Source organism: Pygocentrus nattereri, chromosome 18 (assembly GCF_015220715.1).
Source record: "Pygocentrus nattereri isolate fPygNat1 chromosome 18, fPygNat1.pri, whole genome shotgun sequence".
NCBI lineage: Eukaryota > Metazoa > Chordata > Actinopteri > Characiformes > Serrasalmidae > Pygocentrus > Pygocentrus nattereri.
In genome coordinates, this window is record NC_051228.1 from 13,809,192 (window position 1) to 13,831,250 (window position 22,059).

At 37.3% G+C, this 22,059-nt stretch overlaps 1 protein-coding gene across 9 annotated transcripts in view; it reads right to left on the reverse strand.

The window, feature by feature from the left end:
• Positions 1-11,322: 11,322 nt before the first annotated feature.
• edil3b (EGF-like repeats and discoidin I-like domains 3b) overlaps positions 11,323-22,059 on the reverse strand; it is a 76,862-nt gene continuing 66,125 nt past the window's right edge. For 8 of the 9 annotated variants that reach the window (XM_037547293.1, XM_037547292.1, XM_037547295.1 and 5 more), the window contains 6 exons: positions 19,156-19,337; positions 17,353-17,508; positions 16,590-16,734; positions 16,151-16,335; positions 14,975-15,130; positions 11,323-14,026 (listed from right to left, as the gene is read on the reverse strand). In XM_037547293.1, coding sequence (XP_037403190.1) covers positions 13,877-14,026; positions 14,975-15,130; positions 16,151-16,335; positions 16,590-16,734; positions 17,353-17,508; positions 19,156-19,337 — 974 coding nt within the window. In that variant the 3' untranslated portion in view covers positions 11,323-13,876. Of the gene's footprint in view, positions 14,027-14,974; positions 15,131-16,150; positions 16,336-16,589; positions 16,735-17,352; positions 17,509-19,155; positions 19,338-19,446; positions 20,265-22,059 lie in introns of those variants that run through there. The other variant, XM_017693780.2, reaches the window with a different exon arrangement.

The window sequence follows — 22,059 nt, forward strand, 5'->3', positions numbered from 1 at the left end:
GTTCACTGTTTGCACTCTTTTACTGAGGCCTACGTCACACGTATGGGGAAAAAACACAACGTGTCTGGCACTTCATCGACCTGCCTCTTCATTGTAATCACTCTCCATCGATGTACTTGCCTACTACAGGGGCACTCTGTGACTGACAACTGAGAGCTCTGCAAATTTCTTCGTAATCTCTGAGCCTGTGAGGGTTAGAAACAATCTTGTTGGTAAGGTTTTTTATGCTAATTTTAAAGATGTACGTATTTAATCAACAAGTTGAGGCGAATTTGAACGACTTCGCTGGAGTTTTGCACGTGTTTTATATCTAAAAAGATACCTTCCTTTTTCAAGACTTTTTTTTTTTGTCATTCTGTTTATTTTTGCCACACTCACACAACCCCGCCAACAGGTCTAGCAAAGGAGGGGTCTAGTAAAAAATAATGTAATATTTATTTTAAAACAGCAAACTAGTGGATTACATCATAATTATTATTATTAATAACGACATGAGCTGAATGGTGTAGTATAAATATTCATAAAGTTACAGAGGAAAAGACACATGTAAAAGGACATGTAAGGGCATTTGATAAGAGTATAATCCATTCTGTCAGAGCTATCTTCAATAACAGTCTGATGTCATACTAACCGCTTACTTTTTATAACCAAAACCTTACCCCTCTCTACCAGGAAGTTTCAAGTTTACAAAAATGAAATCACTCTCATGACATGGACACAATTACTACTTAATTGCATATTATATTTTTCTTCCTGTGAAGTATTATAATAACTGCAACAGATTCTAGATGAAATAAAGAAAAAGGGATCATTGGCCATGCTGTGAAACTGACATAAAGTTTTGTAGACAACAACATCCCTTACAGAAAAATCATTTATATTTAAAATGTTGAGTGTTAAGTGTCTTAAAACTACATTTGTAAGTAAACACATGTACCATCATTTGAATAATGTTATCATGTTTTGCCCTGAAATGGCAGATGTGAGCACAGATTTTTTCACATTGTCATATAAGATCATGTTTTCACATGTAAAAACACTTTTTCCACATGTAATCACACACTTTTAACATGAAGTATGTAAAAAAATACATATGATTATTCACATCTATGTGTTTTTGTATGGGATTATATAGATATTACAATGATACATTCATAAGTGCATAATTAAGGAAATAATATGTAAGTGTTCTGATGTCCCAATGTGCAAGAGTATGCTAATAATCAGGAAGCTGCGTCAGACCACCTACACACTGTGTAGAAAAGGCTACCCCACAAACCCAGCATCTGTGTAGGATGTTGTTTTCTGAAAGAAGTAATAGATAGGCCAATCACTTTGAAAGAGCTACAGAGTTCAGTTGCTGGATGAAGGTGAAGTGGACTGAAGGTGCACTGCGCCACAATATCAAGAGTTCTACATGAAATTTATCCGTGTGAAAAGGTGGCAAGAAAGACGCCATTAGACTACATTACTAGAATTGCATTACACTGCATTACATTACTAGAAAACATGAGAGTAGCCCAGCATTTTGGCCAAAACAAGTTTACCCATTGGAAACACGCTTTCTGATTTTTCGCTGATGGTACCTAAAATGTTCTTCAGGTGTTCTGCAACTTTGATAAGTAATGCATTTTGAAATTCTATTCTGAACACCAGTATGAATTTAGATGTAATGTATGTGTGGCTTCTCTATTTTTGCCATTCTTCTCAGAGCCCTCTGATAAACCAAGTTGTTCTCATCCAAAGGTATTCTCTTTTTTTGCACCGTTCATGGAAATCAGCTTCATTGTTTTTGTAAGCATACACTTATTCTGTTACTGATGTATGCACACGTTCCAAAAAAGTTGGAAAATGTTGCTAAATGCAAAACATTTTAAAAGAGATAATGTAATCATGTTCGGGTATAAAAGGAGCATTCAATAAAGGCGTAGCCCCAAGCAAGGATGGGTTGAGGTTTACCAACCTTGCTAAAAAATCCATCAGCATGTACAACCCTATTTCCAAAAACTTTGGGATGCTATGCAAAATGTAAATAAAAACAGAATGCAATGATGTGCAAATTATTCAAACCATATATTTAATTGAAACTTGTACAAAGACAACATATCAATCATTGAAACTGAGAAAATGAATTAGTTTTGTATATGCCCATTTTTAATCTAATGCTAGCTACATCTTTAAAAAAAACTGAGATGGGGCAGGTTTACATATGGTTTCTTCTTTTCAGGGTGGGTGATTAAAAGCTAGCGATAATTATCGTGATATAACTTTTCCTCGGTAGACTGATAAGAAAAGTTTGATAAATTTTCGATATAATACACCATCACACTTCCACGTTCTAGCGAAAGCCCTGGTGGTGTTTTCTACTGTAAGGAAAGCAACACTTCTCAGCTGTTGCACTTCCAATTTGGGGTGTATTTTGTGTACTTCTGCTGTCGGTCCCAAGCCCAGATAAATGGTGAAGGTTGCGTCAGGAAGGGCATCCGGCGTAAAATTTATGCCAAAACTATCATGTGGATCACAAATATGATTGCCATACCGGATCGGTTAAGGCCCGGGTTAACAACGACTGCCTCCGGTGCTGTTGACCAGCAGGGTGCTGGACTACTGTAGGTCGAAGACCATCAAAGAGGAGAGGAGGAAGGCAGGTTAGAAGGCAGCGAGAGAGAAGGAAAGGCAGGAGTGTGGAGGTTAGAGTAGGGACACTGAACATAGGGACAATAACTGGTAAAGGCAGAGAGCTTGCAGACATGATGGAGAGAAGGCAGGTAGATATTCTGTGTGTTCAGGAGACCAGATGGAAAGGAAGCAAGGCCAGGAACATTGGAGGTGGATTCAAACTGTTCTATCATGGTGTAGAGAGGAAGAGAAATGGAATAGGGATAATCCTAAAGGAACAGCTTGGGAAAAGTGTTCTGGATGTAAAGAAAGTGTCAGACAGGATCATGAGCCTGAAGTTGGAGGTTGATGGTGTAATTTTGAATGTGGTCAGTTCATATGCACAACAACAGGTTGGTTGTCAGTTAGAGGAGAAAGAAGAATTTTGGAGTAAGATGGATGAAGTGGTAGATGGTATCCCTAGAGAGGAGAGATTGGTGATTGGTGCAGACTTCACGGGACATGTTGGTGAAGGAAACAACGGGGATTAAGAGGTGCTGGGTGTGTATGGTGTGAAAGACAGAAATGCGGAAGGTCAGATGTTTGTAGATTTTGTAAAGAGAATGGAAATGGCTGTGGTGAACACGTATTTTCAGAAGAGGGAAGAACACAGGGTGACATACAAGAGTGGAGGGAGGTGCACACAGGTGGATTATATCCTTAGCAGGAGATGCCACCTAAAGGAGATTGGAGATTGTAAAGTGGTGCCAGGGGAAAGTGTAGCAAGGCAGCATAGGGTGGTTGTCTGTAGAATGAGATTAGAAACAAAGAAGAGGAAGAGAGTGAAGACAGAGCCAAAGATTAGATGTTGGAAGCTGAAGGAGGAGGATGGTTGCAGGCAGTTCAGGGAAAAATTGCAACAGGCCCTTGGGGGCAGTGAGGAGCTACCTGAGGACTGGGAAAATACAGCTAAGGTGGTGAGAGAAACTGGCAAGAATGTGTTGGGTGTTTCGTCTGGTCAGAGGAAAGAAGACAAGGAAAGTTGGTGGTGGAATGACGAAGTCCAGGAGAGTATTCAGAAGAAGAAGGCAGCTAAGAAAAAGTGGGATAAACAGAGAGATGAAGGAAGTAGGCAGGAGTACTGTGAGGCTAGTCACATAGCAAAAAGAATGGTGGCAAAAGCAAAGGCTCAGGCCTATGATGAGCTGTATGAGAGGCTGGACAGTAAAGAAAGAGTAAAGGACTTGTATCGTTTGGCTAAACAGAGAGATAGAGCTGGAAAGGATGTACAGCAGTTTGGCTAATAAAGGATAGAGAGGGAAATGTACTAGTGAGTGAACAGAGAGTGTTGAGTAGATGGAAGGAGTACTTTGAAGAACTAATGAATGAGGAAAACGAAAGAGAGAGGAGGACAACGGGGGGAGAGATAGTGGATCAGGAAGTGCAGAGAATTAGCAAGGTGGAAGTGAGGGCAGCTTTAAAAAGGATGAAGAATGGAAAGGCAGTTGGTCCAGATGACACACCTGTGGAGGTATGGAGATGTTTAGGAGAGAAGGCAGTGGACTTTTTAACCAGGTTGTTTAACAAAATCCTGGAGAGTGAGAGGATGCCTGATGAGTGGAGAAGCAGTGTATTGGTCCCCATTTTTAAGAACAAGGGTGATGTGCAGAGCTGCAGTGAGGTATAAAGTTGATGAGCCACACCATTAAGGTATGGGAAAACGTTGAAGCAAGGCTAAGGCGAGAGGTCCAGATCAGTGAGCAGCAGTTTGGTTTCATGCCCAGAAAGAGTACCACAGATGCAATTTTTGTGTTGAGAGTGTTGGTAGAGAAGTACAGAGAAGGTCAGAAGGAGCTACATTGTGTCTTTGTGGATCTAGAGAAGGCATATGATAGGGTGCCAAGACAGGAACTGTGGTACTGTATGAGGAAGTCCGGTGTAGCTGAAAAGTATGTTAGGGTGGTGCAGGACATGTATGAGGATAGTGAGACAGTGGTGAGGTGTGCAGTTGGAGTGACAAATGGTTTCAAGGTGAAGGTAGGGTTACATCAGGGATCAGCTTTGAGCCCTTTCTTGTTTGCAATGGTGATGGACAGGTTGACAGATGAGGTCAGGCAGGAGGCTCCATGGACCATGATGTTTGCAGATAGCATCTGTGGTGAGAGTAGATGATGTGTGACAGAAGGATAGCAGCAAGAGTGAAAGGGAAGGTTTACAAGACAGTAGTGCGTCCTGCTATGATGTAGGATTTGGAGACTGTGGCTCTGTCTAAAAGACAGGAAGCTGAGCTGGAGGTGGCGGAGATGAAGATGCTGAGATTTTCTTTGGGAGTGACAAGGATGGACAAGATTAGAAATGAGCAGATCAGAGGGACAGTGAAGGTGGAGCAGTTTGGAGATAAAACCAGAGAGGCCAGGTTGAGATGGTTTGGACATGTGTTGAGGAGGAATAGTGGATATATTGGGCAAAGAATGTTGGAGATGGAGCTGCCGGGTAGAAGGAGAAGAGGTAGACCTCAGAGAAGGTTTATGGATGTAGTGAAGGTGGATATGGAGATGGTTGGTGTGAAAGTAGAGTAGGCAATGGATAGGGCAAGATGGCGGCAGATGATCCGCTGTGGCGACCCCTAAAGGGAGCAGCCGAAAGAAGAAGAAGATGTAAGACGGTGTGATCCATCACTGACGTAACTACCGAGCCAGCTAATGTTTGCTGTTCATACTAAGTTGACATTGTTGAGAAACTAAACAGTTTAGCACTGTTGTTGGCCTCTCGTTTAACATTTGTAACAGGATAGCTGAGAGCTCATCTCCAGACAGCTAACATGAATATTTTCTTTCTTAAATTATGACTTTTACAAAAACTGAGGCCGTGCTTTCCAGCTGATAAAAACAGCTCACCAGAAACCCTCTTCCCCTCTCCCATGACAGATTTGTGAAATGTTCCACTGTTTGGCGAGTATTTATCATGTTCCAGCCAAAAAAGGATAGTTTGAAACAACGATTAACCACCCAGGAGCAAAAAATTTTTTTTTTTTTTTTTTTACACAGCTTTACTAGTCTTTCGTTGAAATGTGTTGCTGGTGTCAAATTCAAAATGTACGTATATTAATGTTTAATAGAACATATTATTTGCATATTTTTGCATTCTGTTTTTATTTGCATTTTGCACAGCATCTCAACCTTTTTGGAAACAAAGTTGTAGTCCAACTGTTTAAGATTAGCACTTGCAAGGAATTTAGATATATATTTACACTCTATAATGCATAATGTTATCAAAGGATTCAGGGAATCCAGAAATATCTGCATAAAAAGCATCACCAGATGGGTTCAGGAGTACTTTGACAAACCACTGTAAACACTGTCACTGCATCCACAAATACAAGTTAAGACTGTACTATGCACAGTGGAAGCCACATGTCAACATTACACAGAAACGCTGTCGCTTTATCTGTGCTCAAAATCATCTAAAATGGACTCATGCACAGTGGAAACATCTAACCTTTCAGATCGCTTATGGAAAATGTTGCGTTCTCTGGGCCAGTGAAGTAAAGGGCCATCCCAGTTGTGTGTGTTCACTGGTCTGAGTGGATCAGACACAGCAGTGCTGCTCAAATTTTCACAAACCTCACTGTCACTGCTGGAATGATAACAGTCCACTAACCAAAAATATCCTGTGGCAAACTAACAACAAATGAGCTATCATCTCTGATTATAGACAGGGTGGACCAACAGGGTAGGCTTGTATAATAGGGTGGACAGTGGGGCTCCTGACCATTGAAGAACAGGGTAATCAGAATCAGAATCAGAATCCTTTATTGATCCCTGAGGGAAATTGCATAAAAGGGGGCAAACAGGCTATGCAGAAAAACAGATCTCAGGACAGTGAGACAGTGTAGACACAAACATAAAGATGATTAATAATTTAGCATTCTTCTTTTCAAATTTATATAAATATAATAACATCAAGACATTATATTTAACCACATTACTCAGAATGTATGATAATGCTAGTATACTGCTTCTCATTATCTTTTCTCTTGGTCTGATATGTGTTCCAATGTCCAAAGCCCTGTCCTAATAATAGTTAACTTGTTCACTGTGAGGTTCGTTTAGGTGTTTATTGAATGTGTTAGAGAACCATGCATAATACCACAGCTTATCATATTTTTAGTCAAAAAGAAGGTAAAAGAAGACCTCTCACATATCTGATCAATGTCACAATGTCACAAAGTTTTATCTGAAAAACTATTATTAATAAAATATTATTCTTAATTCAATAATGTGCATCTTCATAGTGTAGGTGGTAAGCTTTCCTCATTCATTATTTGTATATTCATATATTTTTTTAAAGCCTGCAAAACTAAACTGTTATGATATAAACAAAAAATTAAAACTGGTTTGATGTGAAATTCACCATTCCAGAGAAATTCCAGAAGGTTTTTCACAATGATAGTAATAAGAACCAAACATCCAAAGCAGTTAAAGCTTTTCAAAGCTACCTAACAGAAAGTTATTGCACAAAATGGTTACAATACATTGCCTCATGTCTAAGACCATGTTCCACCTTAGTTTTGAGATAAAGATTTGGCCAGATGTATTTTTAAAAGCCATTCATGCTGGATGGGTGAATGCATGGTCATGTAAGGCAAAATAAGACCCATTTTGGGGGCAGTCGTGGGCTGGAGGTTATGGAACCGGCCCTGTGGTCACCAGTTTGATCCCCAGCACCGACAGTCCATGACTAAGGTGTCCTTGAGCAAGACACCTAACCCCCAATTGCTCCCCGCGTGCCGTGGATTGGGCTGCGCACCGCTCTGGGCAAGTGTGCTCACTGCCTCCTAGTGTGTGTATGCTCACTAGTGCGTATGTGGTGTTTCACTTCATGGATGGGTTAAATGCAGAGATGGAATTTCCCCAGTTGTGGGATTAAAAAAGTATCACTCAACTTAAATTAGACCTAAAGATTTCTAACATTTTATCATTATCAAAATTACATATTAAAAACTCAGAAGACACATGTAGGCTTGTAAAGAAATCCAAGTCGGAAAGTTGCTCTACAGTGCATAATTTCACATCAAACCACTCTGTATGACTTTATTTACATCTCAATTACTGATTTTTGGAGTTAAAAAAAAATAAATTAGTGGAATTCTGCTTTGACCATATGAATGCCCTGTAATCTTTTTGATCAAACACTTGTCCTCAAAAAAATAAGGATATGTGCTGCTAGCTGGCCAATGCTGTGAGTAAAATCTCAAAGAAGGGTGGAGTGAATAAACAGCCTCTAAAATCTACTCTTAACCTCATGTCTGTTCCCAAGAGAGCTCTCCATCCACAAGAAAAAAAAAGTGTGCAAAGAGGGGAACACTTCATGTTCTTGTGCCACCAGTCCTGAATGCAACATGTGCTGTTTCAGAGCATGTGTATGAGAGTCAGTACTGTTTACAATCAGGCTGCACAAAGACACCTTTTTGGAGGCCTGAGCAAGCTGAGTTCCTGGCAAAAAAAAGAAAAAAACAAAAAAGAAAAACACACTTCTGTGCTAAATGATTACTTCTGTGGTCATGTTGCTTACAGGCACTGGGTCCACAGATACTGTTATTAGAAAGCAGGCACTGTACATTGACAACAATGTTTTATTCATTTTAGAAAGCTTAACTGCTATGTACTTCACTGCACAGGTCTCTACAGCTAGTGCTTGTCTCCCTCTTTTCCCTGCTGGAGTGCAAGAACAAGAAATGCTAAGTTCCGAAAGAAAGCAGTTTCAAACTTATTTCAAATAGTGATGTGAAAGAAATGTCCCAAAAGCCAATAAATTGTCACAGACACTTAAACATTTTAAATAACAATAATCATATTTTAGCAAAATAAATGGAAAATTAGGTCAAATGAGACACACTAAGTTATGACCTCCAAAAGAAGACTGATCAGAAGACACAATACAGTGATCACTCACTGTTCAGGTGTTACACATGTACTCATGAGAGAAATTTACACTACTGCTATTCTTACCATCTCAAAAAAACAAATGTACTTTATCAAGTATTGCAGAACACATCCTGGGATACTGGCAGGGTAAGGGGCAATGACAGGAGATACATTTTTAGATTTAGGGACTGAATACCCAGACTGATCCAGTTTTATAAGCAGATTTTTTTGCCATTCTTCTGTTATACAAGTCTCCACTTCCACTCGTTTCAACTGTATAGGTTCATTGTTGTTTTTTGCACAATCTTCTTTTGGGGACCGTTCTGGACTGCATGCAGGCTGGTCCAGAACCTGCACTCTGTGATTATGCAGCCATGCTGTTGTAACGTGCAGAATGTGGCTTAGCACAGTCATGTTGAACTAATAAAGAGATGTAATCTAGAAGGCAGCATTTGTTGTTCCAAAATGTGCCAAAAATGTGCAAATTACCGACTTACATCATCCTATACCAATACAGACCCTGGGTTTTTAACTTTACGCTAGCAACAATCTACATAGTTCTTTTCTTCTTTGGCCTGAAGTGTTCACTTGTCAGACCACAATGCACTTTTACATTGTGCACGAGCCCATTTTGGGTAAGCTGGACGCTGATTACATGTGGTTTCTGCTGTACATAGTACAGTCTTAACTTGCATTTTTGGATGCAGTGACAGATGGTATTTATTGACAATGGCTTGTTAAATTGTTCCTGAGCCCATGTGGTCATATGCATCACAGAAGTATGTCAGTTTTAATGCATTGCCATCTTGATGGGCTGAGGGTCAAGGGCATTTAGTTGAGGTCTTCGACTTTGCCCTTTATGCACAGACATGGTCTGTGCATCTTTTGATGTTTCTATGCAGTGTAGAGAGTGAAATACTAGGCTTGTAACTCGGCTTGAACATATTCACCCTTATATCAGAACTATTCCAACAGTGACAGTTTCTGCAAGACATTACAGCATTCAAATTTCCTAAAGATCATGAAAACATTTGTTCTTCTGTTTTTTCTTCAATTTAAATGATATGGGGATATTGACTGAATGTTCTTAATGTCCTTATGTCCGTAGATGGCAGTTAAAAACATTTGTGTTGAAACATTTTGTTTCAAAGATCTGTGCTCAAAAACTGAACTGTTGTTAGAGTTAAATGTTAGAGTTTTGCCTGAAATGAGTCAACTCGTTCTTTAATGGTTCACTGTATATTTTCTTAGATTCAATTTTGAAAAAGGATTTTGAACATTACAATATTACCCCTACTACTATTAGTAATAATAATACTATGTTAGTTGCAAAGGTTATATGGCACCACAGCCATGGAATCACCATGGAACCAATTCTTGATTAGTCAACACCAATTCCAGGGCCTTTCACCAGGAAGCTAGAATATTGCTGTGCATCTTTTGATTTTGATGCAGCTCATCCAGCTGATGAGAATGTTAACTGGTTGTTGGAGTCAGCAGTTTCCGTTGGTACGCCTTGTGCAACATACACACAAACTGCACTGAGCGCGCAGTCAAATGTCTGAACTGGCACACGCCTAAAAAATCAACAGTCTCCTGAATATCGTGAATGGGTCATTTATCCTGAGTTCCCTGTTGAGTTAAGGTTGGAGAAACGTGTGCTGTGAAACAGCATTCCATAGGGGTTTCAAAGCAACTGAAAAACACTGCCTGCAGTCATAAATGCTTCCAAGAAGTTAGTGTAAAACAAGACACTAAGGACTACATATCTAATTTATTCTATTGTCAATCATCTAATTGTCCAATAACAAAAGTCAACTGGACAGTATGAATTCCATATTCAAAAATATATATGTAAGATCTTATTTCCAACTACCTTCTTGAGAGCATTTATGATGGCTAATAGTGTATTTGGTAAAAGTGTAAAACAAAATTCTCTAGAACTGTTCTTTGTCTTTATCACTTCTGAAAACCTTTAGCCCATATGTCACAAAAATCTGTGGAGCATAAATTACACTTTACAGAAGATTCTGTCACACAGATATCAGTAAGATGCATGATGCATGATGTTACTTACTGTTTAAACAAGACAAGCTTCCATTACTTCTTGGCTCCATTTTTTGTGCTAAATTCTTTCTCCTCTTTGTTGGCTGGAATAAGGAGGATGCATTGAAACAGATAATGACCATTTCTATGTAATTCACTTTTTTTATTATTTTAAGCTTTTAATTACTTTTAGAAGTTGTATGTGACTAAGTATGGCATTGATACAATCATTTAGCAGTACGACAACAGAGAATAGCAGATTAGTTTTTGTATACCTTGAGAGACCTATTTGGTCTTTTCTGTCCAGAAAAATAATCACATTTTTAAAAAGACAATGTTCACAACATTCCACCAGGTGTCACTTATGTTCACGGTTCACTACCTTATGCATGATACTCAATACCACCAGAGAGTGGCACTGCTGGCTTGTCCACAATGTATACTGTGTTTATTTTCTAATATTACACAATTACTTGTAACTAGAGCGCAAAGATAAAAGTACATTTAACAAAAATGTCACTTTAATACCTAATTGAAATGTTTAGCTAATTTCTCACAGATGTAATTTCTAAAAAGACTTCGAGCTGATTTAAAATACAAAAAGCAACTTCTGTGACTGTTTTTGTATACTTATTTCCGCACCCAACAAATGTCCCAGAAATATGTAAAGTATGACTTTTCTTAACAGTACGACTTTGTAGAGATACATTACATCAATGTAACGGTGTAAGAAACTTTGAAAGGAGTCAAGTCAAAGGGAGAACCAACAGACTGTTTATTTGATGGGTTTCATTATGAACTCTGCAAAAACTGTAAATAGCCTCATTATCTACATACAATCAGCTGTGTTCAAACACTATAGTCAGATGAATGATACAAAGTTGTTATTCATTGCCCAGCACTCCCATTACATGAAGCAAATCATTTGGGAGGACTAGGCCAAAAGAAGCAAATGTCGTCAGAGTACAAAGTTCTTATTCTCAGTCGTCTTTTTGGGCTGTGAAGAATGTTTTCTGCAACAGAATCATGCACTTAAATGACCTCTTAAATGAAACACTGAGGTCTGCTTGACAGCACAGCTGTAACCTTGTAGAAGTAGGTAAAACTACAAAGACAGTAACCATAAAATGTGGTTTAAATAATGGTCTGATCATCTTGTAATGTTCTTCGATCACTGCAGTGCTAATATTGAATGAAAGCTAGCAACAGGGGTCCAGTTAACATGATCTCATCTAATCATGTTTTCTATGTTTTTTGTCAAAGTAACAGTGCTTGCTGGACTGAATTGAGCTGAACTACTAACAAATGCTGTTTTTAAATGACAGACTAATGATCCTAAAAATACAAGCAAAATTAGCTAAATATAGTTTGTCAACTAACTGGCTAGTTAGCATATCCAACTGGATTATCATATCAGAACTGGATCAACAACACTGTTCAGTGTATTGTGTCAGTGTTCAACTGAAAAAAATTTATTACATTTTTCATCTAGGTTCAGTTATGTGCTGTTAAGGTGGTGGTAGGTAGTCTTTAACTCAGCAAAAATAATTTCACATTATTTGTATTTACCCATGCAATCAATTACAGTTAAACTATACAATACAATCCTCACTAAAATCATATCACGTGTAACTGATGCATGAGCCATCCTTGGTTTAGAGTGTGGGTTACATGATGGAAAACTTGCTTTTCTTTATACATAATTGAAATACACTAGTAAAACTGAAAAAGTATTGTTCTTTACTATAAACAAGATGACAATGACAATAAAAGGTTGTATTACATCTATAAAGCAATGTAATAATTAAAATAGAAATTAAATATACATACACTGGTCACTAGTTAGATCTACCTTGTATCTATACTCACTGTCAAGTTTTATTTATCAAGGCCCCTTACAACGAGATGTACTTTGCACTTCGACAATTATAAAGTTTAGTCCATCTATTTATGTGTATAATTTGTTACTCTTTTTTTCCCTTCATCAGTGCTCAGGACCTCTGCAGGACTACTTTGGGGAAATATTATGTAAGTGGTGGATCAGTCTCAGCACTGTGTGACACTGACATAGTAATGGTTGGCTAAGATGTGATGCACAGCTACATATGGATCAGACACAGTAGTTTTAAACACTGTATACACTTACTGGAGTTTGTGTTAGTCATCCTCTAATCCTTAATCAGTGGTATGTTTCTGACCACAGGACACTGGTGGCTGGATATTTTTGTTTTTGCCAGACTATTCTCAGGCCATTAGTACTCTGTGCAGCACACTACCACATCAGTGTGACTACAGTGCTGGGAATGATCCAAATAATATCTGCTCACCGCTGCTCTGTAGGGGGCCTGATTATTGAAAAAGAAGGTGAAGGGAGATAACAAATTATTGAGTTATGGAGAGATGCAGATAAACAAATAGATTCAAAGACTAACAAATTATGTAGAGATGTGGATTATACAAATTATGTAGAGATGTGGATTATACAAATTATGTAGAGATGTGGATTACAATTTAAAACTGTACAACTACAAAGTGCACCTTTATGGTAAGTGGACCACAGAATTCAGTAGTTGAATTATCACATGAAGTAGAACTTTAATAAATGTGATTCATGACTATTTACACAAATATCAAGTCTTATCAATAAAAATGATATAACAGTCTTTCTATGCATTAAAATTAAAATAACAGTTTATGCTATGCTCTAATTTATCAGCTAATCATAGACCTGAGCTACTTACATATATCTGGCTGAATGCCCTGAAAGCAGTGTTGCTGAAACTATAAACAAGTACCAATGAGTTTTACAAAATTACCTCCTTAAAATTGCTTCTGTTTTTATTTATGTCTTTTTCATCTACAGTGATCTTCAAAATTATTTCAGTAGGGAAAACAGTAAGGAAGGTGTTTTGCAGAAAAAAAAAACATTATTCAGGGCAGAAACATATCTAAGCACCAGAAGTGTTTTTTTCTTTTCTTTATTCTCAAACGGGTGCAAGTAGCAACAGCATGGTGGTGCTTAACAATGTACAGAAAATAATCTTTCAAAGTGTCAGGCTTCTTTCACAAAATAAGATAAATATATTGGCCTTTGCTCTTCCACACTGGTTGTGATTTTGCATGATTGAGCTAAGATTTCCTATTATACATGGAATTGTTTGAATTTAAATGGAGAAGGTTATGCTTTTCTGCAGTTGTTACACATGTAATTGATATACTGATGAAAAATGATTTAATTCTAAAAATAATGTTTTATTCTGTTTTGTTTTTTACAGTCATTAATGGAGGGAATGATTTTATCTGTTTTATTCCTCCTCTCGGCACCCCAGCAATTCTGCTCTCATGGTGATGCGTCCATACCAGGACCATGGAACGATTCGAACAAACCGAGCGTAGATTGGAGGATCTATAACATTCTTTCTGTGTGTTTCATTGTCAAAATTACCTTGGAAGATCTGTCAACAACACAACAGACAGAATCAGTAACAGGAATATTAGAGTTATCCAAATGTGCACCACAAAATAGCAAATTATATCCTGAGGATTATTAGTCACATTTCTATTGTTATGGGTAAACATATAATTACGTGAAAAAGAGTGTTTAAATACTTGTACACTCATGACTACAAAAGTAGTACTTTAATTGTTGAATTGAATTTATTACTTAAATGATCAAGGTTAAAAAGAGAAATGTGTCATGTGAGTAGATTTATGTTTCTTTCTGTGTCTGTCTTTGACTCTCAGATTACATCCCCGCAAAAACTGCATTCCCCAACCATGACATTAATGGCCTTTTGTATGTGATAGTGTTAGTTGTGGGGAGGTATGTTTGGTATACTTGTTCTACATTCTCATTTAATAAAGTACCAGATAGATTTCAGATTTTTTCCTTCCTCCTCTCTGTCCATCACTTTTGTTCAGATATGCTATGAAGCATGATCTTAAAATTCAGTAGCTGAATTATCAATAAATGCTGTGTGTACAAAGAAGTACCACAATATACAATTTATCAAATTAAAAAATAAAAATAACATAGCGGTCTTTAAATGCATTTAAATTTGATTTCTATTTCAGTGGCTGATTATAGCCTTCAGCAATCTAAATGGTATGTTTACTTTCCCAAAAGCATGTTAACCAGGAATCACTGAGTGTTACAAAACTGACCATCAATACCATAATGATCTTTTGCATTTTATTCAGAATGCTGCAGTATAAACTCCTAAACTTTAGTCTCTTAAATTATAGCACCTTAACAATACTCTACCTGTAGTGTCCATTTTTCTGTTTTACAGTTTTTGCACACCTATTTCAACTCACTATATGATTAGCAATCTATTAATGACAACTGCAATAGGGGAAACACAAAAATGAGCAATCCTGTTATGGTGGCAAACAAATCTTACCTTATCCTTTTTTTGTTTTTCATCCTGGTATATATGCCACTTTTCACCATCATTACTGTATGCCAGCTTATATGAACCCACAAATTGCACATGGCCAAAATCTTTCGCTCCTTGGGTGATGATTCCAGTGACTTTGGTGGGAAGCAGGAGATCCACCTAGTGATAATGCATATCATTACCTTACAAAGCACATTTGATTATTGACACTTAAAAACACATAGAATGTGCATGTTTTATCATTTGTTGTATATAGTATAACTACATGTTCAAACATACAAAGGTCAGTGTTAAAGGAAACAGCATAAATCAATCACACTTCTACAGATACCAAACAAGGTATACCAAATACCAAAAGGTATTGTTTGCCTAAACTAATCTACTACTGACTTTGTTGAAGTTACCTTCAGGCTCTCATCTGCTAAATGCAGATCACTCTACAGATGTCTGAATTCTTGTAAATTGCTTGTGTATGTTTGACAATCATAGTAGGGGGATTATAGCATTTCAAAGTAAATTTGGCTGTTCAGCTAAGTATTTCAAACCAAGCAATCTCAGCTGCAACAATGTGCTGCTTATATTCTTAGTTTGCTGAGTGGCATGTGCAAAGTTGTCACACGTCGTCTAGGTGCGTCAGAGAAAAGAGCTGGCTACACAACCTTTTCAAGATATCTTTCAGCCATCTTCATTTGAACATGCATTCCTTTTTACAACTTTTAATGTGATTTAAATGACAATATATCAAATATTTAAGCACTCTTCAAAGTATCTCAAACACACATCTATGCTAGCTCATCAGTAGTTGTTGTTTAATACACATCCATATGTACCAAGCCAGTATGGGACATGACATCAAAACAAAATAAAAATACCTCTTTTTGTGTCCTAAAATTTGAGAGACAGACAAACGAAAATATGAATTTAAAACAGAGTAAGACTAAGACAGAGTAAGTCTCAGTAAGACCCTAATGAAAAGAAGTGTTAAAAAGGAAGTAGAGGCTGATATATATACGATCATCCATTATCAGGACTATAATTGGACCATAAAATATAATACAATGGTCACATTTTAGTTTAATTCAGTTTCATATACCAACTAAGAATTTCGTTTTGCTATTACGTGCATGTAACTAATGGCAGGCTGGAGGCATGATTACTCTGTGTGGTTTGTGTATTTACCTGTAGCCACTGTGACTGGTCATTATGGGCAGATGTCCATGCATTGACCTTGCCCTGCTTATCTAGCCTGGCCTTGCTTGGCTTCCACAAGAACATGCCCATGTTAAGGGTCTGGAAAACACTGGAAGAGCTGATTTGATAATCCTGGATGTGTCCTGTCTTCATTCCCATTGGCTCAGAGCATCCTGTGACAAGCCAAAAAAGAGAACTTTATTAATAGTAGCTTTTCAAAGGGATATATGCAGATTCTGATCGAATAAACAATACAATATTAGATACTGAAGAGCTAGAATACTATTAATAACAATATATACATCCAATTAAAACAAGCAAACTAAACAAACTAAAAAAAAACAAAACAAACAAAAAAACAAAACAATATATTCACTACACAGTGTGACCTTGGATAATTTACTGCTTATTGCTGAGGAAATCAGACCTGTGAGCTCACAGCCGAGTAGTTCCATACGCAGAGTGCAGTGCTTTCTGCAGACTTGTGGATAAATGCAAATATACTGTGCTTCAATTGGTGGGCTGAAGGAATTTGCATAAGGTGTGTTGTTATCACTGTTGCCAGTGAAAATCTAGAGAAAGTACCATGGAAAAATTAAATGAAGTCTCACAAACTCAGTAATATTTTGATTATTTACTTAATATGTACATAACCGATAATTTTCTTTAATTATCCAGTAAAAAAACACTATAAAGATGGCTCTGGTACTATTTTATTCTTTTGAATGAAAAATACAAATGAGTGGTTCAGTTCTTTTTCTTTCACAGTTTATTTATATATAGTCTTGGAATATACATACATAAATACATGTACACACACACACACACACACACACACACACACACACACACACACACACACACATATATATATATATATATATATATATATATATATATATATATATATATATATGTATGTATGTGTGTGTGTGTGTGTGTACATGTATTTATGTATGTATATTCCAAGACTATATATAAATAAACTGTGTGTGTGTATATATATACGTATGTATGTATGTGTGAGTGTGTGTGTGTGTGTGTGTGTGTGTGTGTGTGTGTGTGTGTGTAGTCTTGGAAAAAAGAAAGGTGAAGTACTTTAGCACACCTAATTTAATGTTCCTTTAAATTTAAAAATGTTCCTCAGGCTATCTCGGATCATATAGGACAAGTGCAGCATTCAGGTATACCATGTCTTCATCAGTATCCTTGACTTTATGCATGCTCCAGGTTTTTCCGTCGTCACTGTAGGCCACTTTGTATGACTTCACATATTCAGGACTCCCAATATGTTTTGCACCCTGTGTTATCAGTCCAGTCACTCTCATCCGTCTCTGTAGATTTATCTGTGATGGGACAGGATAGGATCAATGAGCACTGTCTCATTAGAACTGAGGAAAAACTGTTAAGGATCTAATAATTAGGAAGCACTTATAGTGTATGTGTCATAGAAATGCCCATGTCTGGGTACTCAGTAGGAAGTGGCTGAGAAGCGTTGATGTTTTTGAAAGTCACAACAATGCTTATATTAGCTACTTTAATATCTTAAAGCTGATTTGGTGTAAAACATGAAAGAAAACAAACAAGAGACTGTGGTCTCTGGCTACCTGCAAGCATGCCACATGTCAGTTTTCTTTGTTTCTAAAATTGAATTAAGCTGCAGCAACACTCAGGGTGAGCAAGCACAGGAGCACTGCTGTAGTATGTGCAAAGCTGGCAGTGGTGTGACTATATCACTTAAGTCATTACGTTTTCTCAGAACATTGCTGGGTACACTGTTCTCAGAGGCACTCTTATAATGAGGTAGTTCATGAATGCTTTAATACATTTATCATCAAATTTGAGTTATGCAAAGCTTTAATTTATTTAATTTACAACACAACTCTGTCTTTGAAAAAGATTACAGGAACCTAAATGAATTAGATAGAATTATCTATGGTTAAATTTTCAAACAAATACAGTGACTTCTTTTAGAATTCAGAAAGCAGTCATGTATTCTCTTGAATGAGGGAGGGGACATCAGTGAGAACAAACATCCAACAATTGTCTATGCACGTATTTAATTATTCTAAAGTTGCATTTAGCCAAAAATCACTTTTACTGCTGGAAAACTGTTTGGGTTTGGTGTCAAAATACAACTACATTTGTCCAGTCTAAATTTCTTATATATGATATGATGTTCTTTAAGGGTTGGTACTGTTCTACTGTTTTTAAGCACCTCAGTGTTACTGCTGTACTGAGAACAGTCCACCAAAAATACACAACCAGCAGCATACTGGGGGCAGCATTTTGTCAGTGCTGGTAATGGACTACAGGATAACTAACACAAACTGTGCGACAACAGATGGACTTTTATCTTTGACTTTATATCCAGAAGATGGACCAACAAGGTAGGTGTGTCTAATAGGAGAGTGCACAGTGAGAGGTGTTTAAAAACTCCCACTGCTGTTGGAACAAAACCTCGTATCTCTCAAACTGATAACTTTATAGGAGGAAAAGACATACTTTACTTCTTATCTAAGTCAATGGAAACAGATTTTTTCCAAGTCAATTCTTGTGATCCAATCATCATGAAATTAACGGTGTAAAGGACAACAAGCATCTTTAAATTATGTCAAAAACTGAAAAAAAAAAAAAAAATAAACAAATTATTCAGTTGAATTCACTTATTAATCTGTCAAAAAATACAAAATGTACTGTCTCTTGGTAATAAAGTGTTTCTAAGTTGGAGGTAGATTGCAAATTTTAGACTCAAATATGAACTTTTATCTGTTATCCACAATTTAATGGGATATTCAAATGATTACCAGAAATTGTATTTTTATATGCTTTTATATACATCTGTAAAGCTTTGCTATGGGACTGAAAAACTGTCACTGAATATTACTTGTAATCATCAAGCTTACCTCAGTTTAGACACCAACCATCTTCCCATGATATGAAAAAAAAAACCCCACTAATTCTCCAGTATGCTTAGGTCGCAGACAGATTACCTGAAGCCATGGCCAGCGATCATTCTCTGCAGCAGTCCAGGCATTAACAAGACCTTTTTTGTTGAGCCGAGCAAAGTAAGGATACCATTTCTGCAGGCCAAATAGGGCACGGTGAGTGGAGGAGCCTGTTATTTGCTGGTTAGAGATGATTCCACCTTCCATTCCTAAAGGTCCAGAACACCCTGAGAAGACACAGACAAACTAAGATGACACAGCCACTCAATATTGCTCAATAAATAAAAAAAATCAAGGAATTTGCCTGGTGTGTTAAAATTGATTGATTTCAAGTACCACAAAGACAGAAATCCTTGGTCTCAAGTGGTGAGATAATGCCATCTTCATGTTTGCTCTCACATGTCCCTGCCACTGACACAGTATCTGCTTCTGAAATGCAGTCTTTGGCTGGCTTGCCTTCAAAGGTGTCAGGGAAACTTGAACCCTTCGACACAGAATCTTTGGTCTCATCAATGGATATTGCATCCTTGCTTTCATTCACAGAGACACTATCTTCACTTTCAAATTCTAAAATGTCTTCCTTTGTTTCAGTTCCATCATCAGTTCTTGCATCTGCGGAGAGGGTATCTACTCTCCTGCGTTCTGGAGAGAGTAAAAACTGAGTGCTTGAGCTGTCTCCCCCAGTTGATCGCACCGACTTTTCCAAAGGAGATTCGAATAAGAATTTCAGGCTATTCAAGCTAGCTCTTAGTGAGCTCCTGCTACTGTGTTTAGACAGCATGATCACAGTTTTCATCAGAGTTTGCAACTTTATATAGACACCTAAGAGAAAAAAACAGCCTTAACAGAAAGAGCATGACATTAATTGTCACATAATGCATTCAACTTTAACTGAGTCATCAAAAATCCCATGTTTCCCAGAAAAACATGTAATAGAGTTACAAGTCTCAATTGAGCACTTGCAGCTCTGCAAGCTCTTCAAACAGCTGTTTGTTTGGGACTGAGTGTTTAAGGCAGTAAGGCTGTAAGTACCCATTGAATAAGTCATTCAGTTTTATTGTATTGTTCAATAAAAAGTTTCTATGCCACAACAGTTGCAATCTATTCCGAGAACAGTCATCATGAGATCATGATCAAGTGTATACCTGCTCCTACTGATAAATCTGCTATCAATATGCTTATACTGTTGTGCTTTGTATTATAATTCATAAATTAATTTAAGGCTACATACAAACATTCTTTTTTGCAAGATTCACTATATTGCCAAAAGTACTTGGACACCGGACTATACCTCTAAGAGCTTTTTAGACATCCAATGGGAATTAAAGCAGCACTATTTGAGAATTGGTATTTTTTGCTTTTGGGCTCCCCCTGAAGTTTCAAAGTATAGTTCACATTTACACCACTGTTGTAAATACAAGTCACACTGTGAATCCACCTTATGTACATGCACATTTGTTGATGAGCTGAAGGATACAGAATCCAAGTTCCTTTCACATGCACACATACAACAGAAGTATATGAACGCTGCAGATTACACTAGCAATTTCTATATTTCTATGTGTAAACAACTAAATTCATGAGTATAATCTGTAGTGTGCAAGCAAAGGGCAGTTGGTTTCTGTCAGAGATGGAATTCGGCACAACACTGGCAAATAACATAAGAAGAGAAGAACCATGAAGAGAAGAACTCACAAGATCAAAATCACAAGGTGATTTTAAAGGATTTTATTTCCAGAGGTTGCAAATTTCAAGGCTCATTTGGCATAAGATTGGCACAGCTTGAAACTGGACTGAGGTATGATGACTTTGTATCTGGAAAAACTACACAAAAATCTGTAAGACAGGGATGACACAGATAAGGTTACAGTCGACGTCACAGTTTTTCATAAATTACATTGACAGGAAAGTTCACTCTGCTGTTGGATTTTTGTTGTTTTCCCATTAGCTGTAAAGCTGTCTTGCATCCCTTTATCTCTTTAGCTCTTTCCAACAATTAAATGCCAGTCATGTTTACTTGTAAGTTCTCTTGCTCAATCTCTTTTTTCCTCATCCTCAGGTAATGTTGTCTTCTTTTGGTGTCTCTGCAGCCTCTACCATGACATCTATACTGGGAATACTGAGCTACTTCTAATTATTGGATGAAGAGACCCATAGTTGATGTGTGGTGCCATAAAGCGTTATGCAGTTCTCACAAAAGGTCTCATGCCCACTCCTCCAAAGTTGTGATGGAATAAAATGAAAATTTGTCACATAATAATCAAACATGATGATTCAAGAGAACAGCATTAATAAAAGATATGTACATAGGACATTGGAAAGTATACATAAGACAGCAAAGCCCTTGAGACTTTGTATGTATGTTGGAAAATACCAGAACGTTCCTAAGCAGCAGAAGCCTTCAAGTGAACCCTCTGAACCTTAAGCAATAAGGAGGCCAGTATATACACAGGTGTCTGATAAGCATCAAGGCCTGTGCTGGGTACCAGAGATGCAGCTTGTCTTTTTAGTGATTAAATATAAAAGAGACAACTAGACCTTTTTAATGGGTTGAATTTAATTGGGTCCAAAAAAGCGATAAATCTTTGGTTTAATGATGGGCAAGACAGGTTATGACACATCAAGAGAAAGACAGGGGATTACCTCATCTCTGAAAAGTGTATAAAACATTGTATTTGCATTTGGGTCTAGAGAGTAATACCAAGGCTGAGTGCACTGAAGCCTTTTTTCTCCAACTGAACTCAGCTTCAGAAGTCTTCTTTGAAAACTTGAAATAGAATATTTGCTAGACATAAATGATATGTATGACTACTAATAAAATAATTTGTTTAAAAAATATAGCCTGGATGGGGTGATTGGTTTCACTTTATGACATGACAGTTACATACCACTATGCAAGCATTCTCGGTCCCGAACTGGCATTGACAGAGACGTCATTCTATCTATTGT